Source organism: Engraulis encrasicolus, chromosome 17 (assembly GCF_034702125.1).
Source record: "Engraulis encrasicolus isolate BLACKSEA-1 chromosome 17, IST_EnEncr_1.0, whole genome shotgun sequence".
Lineage (NCBI taxonomy): Eukaryota > Metazoa > Chordata > Actinopteri > Clupeiformes > Engraulidae > Engraulis > Engraulis encrasicolus.
In genome coordinates, this window is record NC_085873.1 from 18,604,020 (window position 1) to 18,616,514 (window position 12,495).

At 40.2% G+C, this 12,495-nt stretch overlaps 1 protein-coding gene across 1 annotated transcript in view; it reads left to right on the forward strand.

The window, feature by feature from the left end:
* LOC134467645 (butyrophilin subfamily 1 member A1-like) overlaps positions 1-12,495 on the forward strand; it is a 33,591-nt gene that overhangs the window by 18,002 nt on the left and 3,094 nt on the right. Inside the window, exon 4 of the mRNA XM_063221483.1 lies at positions 2,859-2,923. Within this exon, the coding sequence (XP_063077553.1) occupies positions 2,859-2,923 (65 nt within the window). The remainder of the gene's footprint in view (positions 1-2,858; positions 2,924-12,495) is intronic.

The following is a 12,495-nucleotide window of genomic DNA, read 5'->3' on the forward strand; positions in this document are numbered from 1 at the left end:
CAACTGTGTTATCAACATATTCATAAGAATCTGAATTAGAAATCACATGTAGAAAAACACAGATAAAGCATATACATGAATTGATTAAGGTGTTGTGGTCGAACTTCTGAGGTCCTCAGTTAGCACAACACCATAAAAATGGCTGAAATGTCAAGCCGTGTTACCATCAATGGTGTTACAATTAGCTATGACAGTCAGGGTTGCCAGATGAGGCTGATGATTTCCAGCCCAAAAAATGTTCAAAGCCCCTCTAGAAGCACAAAATTCTATTGATTTCTATGGCAAAAAGTGGGCGGGTTTTTCTGATAAATGCCATTTTTACCCGCACACGGCCATCCTAAGCAGCCCAATTGGGCGGGAACCAGCCCAATCTGGCAACACTGATGACACTGGAGGAGGAGTATGTTTTTGCCAATTTATCTCCATATTGACAGACAAACAAAGAAAAATAAATGTGTTCTAGGGAGATGGGTTCGTCTGCTCTGTTTTTTTCTCCTAAAAAAGTGCCAACTTGTTCCCCTGCACTGTTGACCGTAACACAGTTGAGTAACACGGTTGACTGTTTTGAAAGTGTTTTTCAGCTATTGATCCCTTATGTGTTGGAAAAATCCTATGAACAGACACTAGGGATTATCTCTGGAGAAGGAAGTCTTGTGTAAGGAGGGTGACTAAATTCAAATCAGACGTTACAGGGATTTATAATGAAAAAGGTGTCAGTCTGTATCACAGTGAATCATAAAATCCTACTTATGAAGCTCAACAATCACATTTTCTATATCAGTTGCACAGATTAATGACAACATTATTACTAAGGGACATAAGCACTTTCAAACGTATGTTGTTTCAACTCTGTAGTATTTTTATATATGTTTGAAATGACATAGTACTTGTCCATAACACTGTTGACAAAATAATCAAGCAAATGTTCGCTTTCATTAGAGTATTTATCAAATGATTTAAGATTAAGCCTGGCAATTTGTTTGTTTGGAAACTTAAATATATACACTATGTAAACATCTAGGTCATTTAGTTGGGAAAAAATACTGATAATTGACATTTTGCTTTTGCCAAAAGCGTAGGCGAATCGTAGAATCACTCATATGTAAAATATATATTTTTTGCCACACATCTGTGTACTCCGAGTCCACAAACAATACTTCAGTATTTTATTACAGAAAAATACCCTCTTTAGTAAGTAGAACACTGAAGAAAATACGTTTCTACTGTGTGTCAAGTTGAGTATAGAGTTTTACCTTGTGCATATTAGTGTTCAATGGTTCACATAAGAGTGTATTAAAATGACTGCTTGTGTGTGTCATTTGAGAACAAAATGACCTCTTTAGAAGAGAGTACATTGTTTTGAGACAAGACATGCATTTTTCAGAGGTAGTGAGGAGTTTTGCCCGCTGTGTGTGAGGTATGGAGATTTGTGTGTAGAGTTTTGAGAATTCGAGAACTGATTCCGAAAATTGTGTGTAAGCAATCGAGAAAAACTGTAAGAGACATTTTAGTTTAGGCGATTTTTTTTTCTTTAAATGGTGTATTTAATAAAGAGGCTGTAAAACCACAAAGCTATGAGATCCAACTTGCCATCATACAGAATATACTCCAGAGACACATAGCTTTCGGAAAAATATAGGGAGAATTTGCCACCCAAAGTGGTACCAGTGCACCCACCAGGCTCACGGGCTAATGAGGAAGTGAACATACGGTAGTATGGCATGACATTGTGTTCCATGCGACAACCAGGCATTTTCTTCATGAAAATTGTGTCTAATCCAGAGAATTGTGTTTAGTGTTTTGAAAAGAGTGTCAGTTAAAAACTGAAATATGAGTGTAAAGAAGGAAATGTTTTTACAGTTTTTCTCGATTGCTTACACACAATTTCTGGAACTTCACACACAATTCTCGGAATATCTCACCCATTTCCCAACTCCCCTAACCAATGTCACTGAACACTAAACACAATTCCTACTTTACACTCACATTTCAGTTTTAAAACACACTCTTTTGAAACCACTACACACAATTCTCAGGATTACACACAATTTCCATGAAGAAAAACCCTGGTTGTCGCATTGAACACACTGTCATTCAAAATACTAAAATCAACTGCCATACTAAGTTCACTTCCTCATCACATGGGCAAACTCTCTTCATACCGGTTTACAATCTGAAATCATCACCCCATAAGGACACACATTGCATGTGATATTGATGAAAAATGAATGGATGCAAGGAGAAAACACATTTGTTTAGTTTTTGAACTCAAAAGAATGTTATACAAGATATCACTTTCATGTGGTTACCCAATATTTTACAATAAAATAGTGAAATTTTTTAAGTGTCAGAAAAATATGTAAAATGTATACACATTTGTGTACTCCGAGTCTAAACAACATTTCAGTATTTTACTACAAAAAATACCCTCTTTTTAAGTAGAACACTGAAGAAAATATGTTTCTACTGTGTTTCAAGTTGAGTATAGAGTTTTACCTTGTGCATATTAGTGTTCAATGGTTCACATAAGAGTGTATTAAAATGACTGCTTGTGTGTGTCATTTGAGATCAAAATTACCTTTTTAGAAGAGTACATTGTTTTGAGACAAGACGTGCATTTTTCAGAGGTAGTGAGGAGTTTTGCCCGTTGTGTGTGAGGTTTGGATATTTGTGTGTAGAGTTTTGAGAATTCGAGAACTGATTCCGAAAAATGTGTGCAAGCACTCGAGAAAAACTGTATTGTTCAGTGACATTGGTTAGGGGAGTTGGGAAATGGGTGAGATGTTTCCAGAATTGTGTGTGAAGTACCAGAAATTGTGTGTAAGCAATCGAGAAAAACTGTATTTTAACCTCCACAGTGCCCGTGATACTTGACTCCAACACCAATCACCCCCTGCTGGCTATATCTGATGATGGTAAAGAAGTGAGATGCACCCAAACACCTCAGAATCTTGATGATCACCCACACCGTTTTGATGAACACTGTTGTGTTTTGGGCACATGCGTTTTATCTAAAAAGCTCTTGGTTAGCTATGAAGTAGAGGTTAGGGGGAAGACTGAATGGAGCCTTGGGCTTATGAACGTAGCAGTCCTTATGTTTACACGAGACATTTAAATCCGATTTAACTCACTTTAAATCTGATTTAAACTTAATTCCGCTCTAAAAACATCATGTAAACACTTACCTAACCGGAATTAAGATTATTCAGATTTAAACTTAAGTCTGATTAAAGTGGGTGGTTTATTCCTCTTTTAAATCCGATTAAACACGTTCCTCTGTCATGTAAGCTTTTATTCAGAATTAACAATTATTCCGGTCGTTCCACACATGCTCGTTGGCCACACGATGGCGCCAAGACCCCGTGCTCTTTGCTTCTGTGAGAAAAAATGACTGGCTTCCTGTTGATTTCCTACATGAAAGTTTTGCTTAATTTATAATCCCTAAGCAACAATAAATGTTTTGACTTCCATATTTTGATGTTAAAATGCACCACGAACTGATGTAGCACAACAAACTTATCCCACATTACCCTTTGCCACAGCCCTTATAGAACAGCCTTGCCACTCGCTATTAAGCCCCATGGCATTGTACCAGTTGTTTGTATTAGTTCTATGGTTTTTGGCTGCAGTTCCAATGAGTTCTCCACTAGTCACGCATCGGAGACCAGAACAAATGGGACCAAATGGAGCTAGATGCTAAAAATCTTAATTTTCACCCAGGTCTCATCAACAAAGCTCAGACTTCAATAAGGGTTTCACTCAACAGTTTAATAAAAAAGCACATATGTCCGTTTGATTTGTTACAGGAGGTGTTTTTGTTGCTCACTACTAGCATTTTGCTAAGGATGTGACCAGGCCCGTCACTACGTTTAACAGACAGGGGGGGCTTAGCCCCAGAGGAAGGACATTTTTTCAGCTCACCTGCTAAGGTTTTGTCTATGAATTCATTATTTTAAGAGCAAAGAACTCCCGCACACTGTCCATTCCACCAACAAACTTAAATACATTGTTTCAGTACTCCGACTTTCTTCATGTTGTATTAAAGTTTGTTGGTGGAATGGACAGTGTGCAGGATTTCAATGTCAACCCCACTGGGATGACAACCCCACTGGGATAATATCCTACGCACCTGCCCACCTACAGAGGTGTGCAAAAGCGTATTCTTGAACAATTATTTTAAGAGCACCATACCGATTTTTAAACACTAGTTACAGTGATTTTTTAAATATTCATATTTAGATGAACATTCCTTATATATAAGCTAAACAAAACATTTCAAAATGTTTCAACTCATGAATATTATGTATGGAAGTTAAAATGATTAGATAAAAATGCTGAGAGCATAATTTACACAAGGACTAGGAACTTTAAAGGCCAACTTCCGATAAAATTCAGTTTTACTCACTCCTTTCGAAGATCGGACGGTGACCCCAAGTTAAACTCACTTGCAAGGCTCTCATAGCGGTGCGTCACCTCGCCTGGCTGTGTTTCCCGGTGTTTCCCAATTGACATAAATAATGCAGAGAAACGAGCGAATCACGAAAGCCTTTCTGTGTTTCGTCACGTCGAAAGAAGGCGTTGCTCACAAAGGTTTATGTCGACCCATTTTTCTAAAAACATGTCGAGTAATTTTGTTCTGCTTGTTTTCAATACAAGCAACGTCTGGTGGCCCGAAATCTAGCTTAGCTTAGCTATCAGCTGGTTGCTACTCTCAGGTACACACACAGCACAAAGCCTCATCCATACAGCAAGCCCACTCTGGTTGCTCCGTGCCTGCAGCTCGCCTAGGGGTCGCTGTCGAAAGAGCACAGCCCTGAATGGAGCATGCACGCCTCCATTGGCGCCCCTATAGTACAGTACCACCCGGAGAAGTGGCGACTCTGCTTCCCAATACATTCTCTCCAAGAACAGGAGGACTGAGCCAATCAGAGACGCGTTTCCATGACAGCAGGAGGAGTGAGCCAATCAGAGACGCATTTCCACGAGAAACACGGAACCCCCTCTCGTTTCTCCACAAGCCACCTTTCTAGCTTGCAAAAACGGCTTGAAACAAAGCAACCAGAACGTTTTTTAAAACAGGACCAACGCGTAACACATTCAATAACAATGGGGAACACAGCAATATTAATCAAATGACGTTGAGAGGCCATCTTTAAGGAGTTACTAACTGCGCGTCTCCAGGAGAAGCAGTGGTCAGGAAGCGATTCATTCAAACAGGTTCCTTACTTGGAAAACTATGCATCCCCGGCAGATATTAGGTCATTTTTACTCCATTAGTAGCTATTTTAATCAGTTCATGTGTGTTTTCAAACTGTTAAGACAGATATTAAAGCTCAACTGTAATTTCAAGACAATGTCAAATGGATTTATTACACGGGTATTGTGAGTGAAAATTGGTACTTTGGGTCGGAAAATTTCATCCGTGTAAGTAATTACACTTTTCTCGAGGTGTTAGTCACAAAGCACAATCCTCTACCTGTTTCCCCCCGCATAACATATTGCTGTGCACCCTGCTTTAATTGCTGTGCAGTAGGATATAAGTGGCATTAAACAATAAATAAGCAAACAGGAACTTGTATTCAGATTCAGTGTTTTACTGCATGTTTTTTTTTTTCAAAATCGTTAAAGGGGGGCTAATACTAATGTAGGGGGGGCTACAGCCCCCCTGAAATAGGCCTAACGACGGCCCTTGATGTGACGTCATAGACACTTAAAAATCACTTTTTAAGCATATGCGTGACTCAAAAGATCTAAAACTCAGCCGTGGGTATTTTCTATAGTCTTTCGAAAGCAACATCTGAATTACACGAGAAAAAAAAACATATACTGAGACAAAGGCACCATCAGGGGTTTTGCTCCATAGGACTCCATTCATTCTGGTCTCTGGGCCGCCACGTGGATAAGGGTGGAACTGCTCCTTCAGCTCTAAATCTGCCATAGAACTAATACAAACCTGCCTCGTTTCGGAAACCGGAAATACACCATGAAACCAACCAGTGGCGTATCTGGTCTTATAGAATCTGTTCTTTGACCACTCGTTTTTCTATGCTAACCGGGTAAGCTAACTTAAGAATTTTAAGTGATCCAGGCCACAGGGGGAAATGTTAAGATGTCAGTCCGCCTGAGCCTCAGGTGGACTGTCCACCAGGTCCTGAGGCAAACATTTTCGGGGTGAAGATCACCTGCATCCCGGTGGCATTAGAGCTCGGCGACCACGCCCCCGTGCCTTACAGTAACTTATTTGGCTCGATCAGCACGTGCGTCCTCAGTCCAATCACAATGCTTTCTTTTCCCCAGACGTTTATTCAGATTTAAGTGAAAGTGCCATGTATACACGTTGCAAAATAACTTTAAATCCGATCTATTTAAATCTGATTTATTAAATCTGATTTAAAAACATCATGTAACCGTAGCCAATGAGAGTCACCAGCAGTCAGACCAGCTTTTCACTATACAACTCCAAAATGGACATTACTGGGCAACCACTACCCAAAAGATTGAACTGGTGCCGGAGAACACACTTGAGAAGGTGGGGGTGATAGTACATGTGGCGGCAGGCCGAGTGACCTTTTATGATGCAATATCTAGTGATCTTCTCTGCTCCTTTGAAGACATTGGGACTAATCAAACATTCTACCCCATTTTTAATCCTGGACCATTTTCAGAAGAAAATTCAAACCCCTTGATTATTACCCAAACAAATGACCTCCCTTGCCAACAACATTCTCTTATATGATGCCATATGACTGTCATCACCCAACAACTCATGTGCAGGACACTTGAAGACAAATCAAGACAATAGCAGGCGCAAACTAGCACTATTCAGCAGTAGAACATCAGTAAACCCCCCTCCCAAAGCCCCATACAGATGCAATTGCATGCTGCGATATCGGTCTTGGCTTTTAGCTCAGTGTTATTGAACTGTGCTTGCAATGCTCAAGTTGAGCACAACCTTTTGTAATTGAGGTGCAATGCTTGTTACCATTATCCAAACTGAAAAGTTGACACATGTGTACATACAACATCTTCCAAGATTTACAGAAGATCAAAGGCCTTCTATTCTATCCAAATGGAATGCATCAAATACCTTGCCAAATGACATGGTTCAATGGTTAGAGGAGCGCAGGTCTTAAGATTTAAGAAGATAAGAGTTGCAGGTTAATATCCCACCCTTACCAGCACCTCCATCCTTAATTGCCCTTATCCGAGGTACCTAACCCCACGTTGCTCCAGGGCCTGTAACCAATACCCTGTATCTAAATAACTGTAAGTTGCTTTGGATTAAAAAAGTGTCAGCTAAGTGTAATGTAATGCAATGTAATGTAACGTAAAATCAAATAATTTTATAATTATATGTAACCGTATGAAATGCTTCATAGGCATCAGTTTGAGAATCAATGTGTTTATACAATATTATGGCTTCGACGATTATATGGCAACTGTGGCATAGTGGTGGGTAGATGTGGTGTAATGGTAAAGGAGATGGGGTTTAGTTCAGAGGATTGCAGGTTCAAATCCCACCCTACTCTCATGCCCCATTCCCCACTGCACTTCATGGCTGAGGTGCCCTTGAGCAAGGCACTTAAGCCCACACTGCTCCAGGGACTGTAACCCATACCCTGTAAACAACTGTAAGTCGCTTTGGATAAAAGTGTCAGCTAAGTCCATTGTAATCTAATTTAATGTAATTATACTCATTTTGTATGATGCAGATATTGATGCAGATATGCAGATATGTTACTGTAATTTGATTTTGAATGATTATGAAGACAGAATTTGGTAAAAGTGCTTTGATGTACTGTGCCTCAACTGTGTGGAATGTCATTCAAAAAGCACTGAAACTCTGTTTTATGTCTGTAAATGGGTTTAAATCATATCTCAACGACACATTCAAATCTGTCTGCACTTGTTTTTATTTTTTATCTATGCAACTTTTGACTTCTAATCTTGTTTTATGTCTACTTTTATATTTACATTTATTTAAATGTTTAAAATGCATTTTCTGTTTTTTTCAGCGGTCTGTCTTATGTAATGTAATGTGTGTGCTGCTCGCTTAGCCAGGGCTCACTATGAAACAGACATTTATCTCAATGTGATTTGTTTCCCTGGTTAAACAAATGTAAAACTACTAATGTCTAGTCTGACATTCTTGCATCTTTTCATTGTCATAATTTAGAATTATTTAGAATGTTTTTTCCAAAATTAAAATTGCTGAAACCTTACTCAGTTTTGCCAGATTTGTAAAAAAAGAAAAAAAAAACCCTGCTTTTTTACAGACGCATATTAAAGCAATAGCAAGAAGTGGGGTCAGCTTAACAATTTAAGAAATGGGAAGAAAAATACACCTACTCATCCATGCACCAGATTCATAAAGAGAAATGATGCAAACTCATTCAGAATAGAACTAGAAATGCACTCAGAGAGTGCAGACGTCGACCAAGGAAGCTTTTTGATAGAACATTTGATGTTACACCGTATTTTAAGTCTTTCTGCCTTCTTTTTGTGGAGTTAGAAACTGGAACGTCAAATTCGCCCTGTCCCGCCATTCAATTTGCTAGGGGCACTAGGGTCGTCCAGATTACTAGAATAGCAATGGGGAATAATCTTTATAAAAGTGGTTCCGGTTCGTCATCTGGATCACCACCAAAAGTTTATCACTTGTTCCTTTGGTCCTCTCTGACAACTCCACAATGTTTCATCCAATCCGTTCATGGGTTTTTAGTTATCCTGCAACAAACAAACAAACAAACAGACAGACAAACAAACAGACAGACAGACAAACCAACATGACTGAAAACATAACCTCCTTGACGGAGGTAAAAAGACAAAAAAGATGTAAGTTAATGAATCGTATATTTACACACATAGTGCTTCACTTCTGCACTTCAACATACAGAACTGGATATGTATTGCCTGGTGATATTTTGGGTTACAATTTCGCATTTTATGCATGACATTATTATTACTGGGGAAAGATTGTACTGTAGGTGGCACTTCAAAGCCTCATTGCTTTGTCTCACTTGAGTGATTCAGATTACTTTCAGATAACAGGGCAAACAGTCATTGGAAGGCCAAATGGTACTCATAACAATTTGCCTCTCTGCCTCTTCTTGAGAACAAGTCAGAGAATCAGTGGCCTTTCATTTAATAATGCAATAAGATTGCGACAGTATGTCATGTTTGGTCTTCTTTTAATGATATCATAATGATATCCTTAAATAGTCCCTGGTGATTTAACACTGGTCTCACTCTGATGTGAATATTATCCTGCTATTAGACCAATTGAGCCCCCACACCAAGACAACTCTGTGTTTAAGTTGAAGACAATTGGCAATAGGCTCAGGCCCTAGTGGGCCGTACTGTATATTCTGCTTTGAAGAAAGGATAAGGTTATCATACTTGGTAATCTGTGTTTCATACCATTCAAAATTGGTTGTAATTGTATTTAGTTTTTTAAACTTAATTGCAAATCTGGTTCACAATTACATACTTAATTTCTGTACTTCATTTTGTTAATCCAAAACAGGTAACAGCAAAACAGAAAAAAGGAAACACAAAGTACACTATGTTTAAGTTTTCAAGTGTGTTATATCATGGGGAGTAGGTCAGAAGGGATCTTAGCTAACAAACTCCATTTCAGATATTGGAATCAAAACATTCCAAGCAGGCTTGCTCTCCTTGAGGACTCCACCTCTTCGTCTGCCATTGGTCAAGGAAAAGCAGTTTACCAACAAAGGACAATGTATCACTGGGTATTTCTCAAAGCCTAGTGCGCGCACTTCCACGTGTATTCAGCCTAATTAGTCACATCCAGTGATTGGATACTCTTTATTAGTCACACGCAGTGATTGGATACTCCGTAGAGTTCACCAAAGAGTATCCAATCACTGGGCGTGACTAATTAGGCTGATACACTTGGAAGTGTGCGCACTAGGTTTTGAGAAATGCCCACTAACTGCATAAAGCCTCCTCTGCTAATAAGTGAAACCAGTACCAGGATCATCATCATCATTTTGGACAAGAGGCATAGCAACACCTTCTGTACGCTTCAACAGCGCATTGATGACTTCACTTATGATTTTTTCCCCCCCCAATTGTATTGACGGAAGTAAGGGGGGCGGGGGAGAATAACAACATCAGAAGTGTAAGTATCAATGCGCCGTCGAAGCGCGCAGAAGGTGTTACTACGCCTGTCTTTATAGTACACACTTTACACAGCATAGAAAAAGCCACGTTTGAATTTGCGTAACCAAACTTTGTTTCACGTCACTGGTCTTATAAACCTTCAGTACGTAAACAGGAAAAACGTGGAAGACTTTGGTAGCATATAACTACAGCCCCGAAACTTATAATTGGCCATGCTGAGTAGCTACACACAGGCCCGTTTCTAGGATTTTGGGGGCCCTAGGCAAAGGGGTTGTCGGGGCCCTAGGTTTATTTTTTTGTAAGGGGGGGGGTGGCACCTGACAGGATAGCCACGGCGCCAGAACTTCTGTTTCGGGTTTCGGAGGGGCCAGACAATTTTTGGATGGCACTTCAGTCATTGTCACATAGCCTACCATTACAACACAATGTCACAGAAACCATAGAAATCTAATGGAACAAACAATAAGTCACCTTATAGACAGTGTTGTGGCAGGGCAACACATGCATGAAGGGCAATGAATGCATAAAGAGCAAGCATACACCAGCATTTCCTGTGAGGAAATGCAATCTAGTATGATAACTAGTCCCTACAGTTCATTTTATGAAACTTTATGAAGAACAAATATAGCCCATTCCATTCAGTAGGCTCCGCTCATGAAGTAGGCTAATTGAATGTTCAGTTTAACCTGGCCTGTCTCACATGAGAGTATGCCTATATGGCCCAATCAAATGTTTTGACCCTACCACGAAAATCATGATCTGCATTGCCAATCACAAATAAAGAAAGGTCTAATCTTTCCAACCACTTTTAAAATCTAACCAAGGGTGCTCCATTTGTGCAAAACCAACTATTGACTCATAAAACAATAGGCCTAGTCCAGAAACTCAAGGCTGAAAAACGAATGAGCAGGCACAGTGGGGGGGGGGGGGGGGGGTCTCCCCGACGAGATTTTTTTTTCGTATTGCATCCACGCATTTGAAAATACAATCCAAATGTTTGTGTTGTTAGTAATACCGCAGCACACACAAATAGGCTACTCTGTAGCGACCAAGGATCACTGAACAACCACGTTAAGCTTACTCCGTGGTTGACAGCTGTGTCAATTATAGGGGACCAATACCCCGGTGCCCTTACCTTGAGTTGTCTTGACCGCAGAATGTATCCCAACCTCTCACTGTAATCCACAAGTTTCCAGAATCATGGTCCCAAATTCCAATGTGTAATCCATATAATAGCAAGAAAGTGGGCTACAATGTAGCTATCCTAGCGCACTTGTGTGACTCGTGTTATCCGAAATATTGGTCATATGCATATGCATATGCACATTGTTCATTCGTTTCTTCTTGCGTTTGTCCACATTCAAAACAGTTCCGTGTCGAAAAAAGGTGCGTTATTGAACAATCGACGTTTGCCCAGTGCTTGTTACAGCACATGGATAATGCTTCACGGATGTTTTTGAAAACACTGTAGCCTAAATGAAGCATCTCGCTGTCTGTGCGATGTCAACTGGCCTGGGACAGTTTGGTTGCAGTACAGCGAGTAGCCTAATATGTCGCCTTCAAGATTAACTTTTATTTTAAAAGCAACTGTCTTGAGCCAAAAATATAAACTGGCGTCTGCGCAACATCCAGTGAGAGATTATGTAGCTTCATCTTCGGTTTGTATTTGCGCTGGATTTGACGGTAGAACAAATTGGAAGGGGGGCCCCCTCGAGATGGGGGTACTTTGACTACAGTTGTCGTTGCACCTTTTGGCAATTGACATTTTCACGTCGCTGTCGCTGATGCAAACCTATTGGAAGGGGGCCCCCCTCGAGCAGGGGGCATATAGGGAGGCGCTTTTGCTTCCCTCGCAGCAGAGCCCTTCATAAAGATGGCATTGCCTTATTATAAAGCTATTTCAAATCGTCGTTGCTGTTGGGTCCATAACCTGTCGTCCTTGGGGGCCCCACCTACCTGGGGGCCCTAGGCAACTGCCTACATTGCGTACCTTAACGCAACGGGCCTGGCTACAAATGCTAACAGGAGTGACAGTGCATCTGACTGACCGGGAGGTCGCACAACGCTCGGAGAGGCACATATCATCTCATCTCACTTACTAGAACATATTTCATTGTTGAAGTATGGTGGTCTGTTCCTTTAAGATGTTGCCTAGAATGCACCCCCCCCCCCCTTTATGGTGTACAACCTTAATTAAATAACAGGACACAAGCATGTCAAATTGAATTTATTAACCTTTTCCATATAGATACAACTTCATCATGTGACATACATACATGAAGGGAACACTTTGTTCCTGTTTTTACAGCATTCAGACCTACCACCGTTCAACAGTCAGACCGTTTCCAT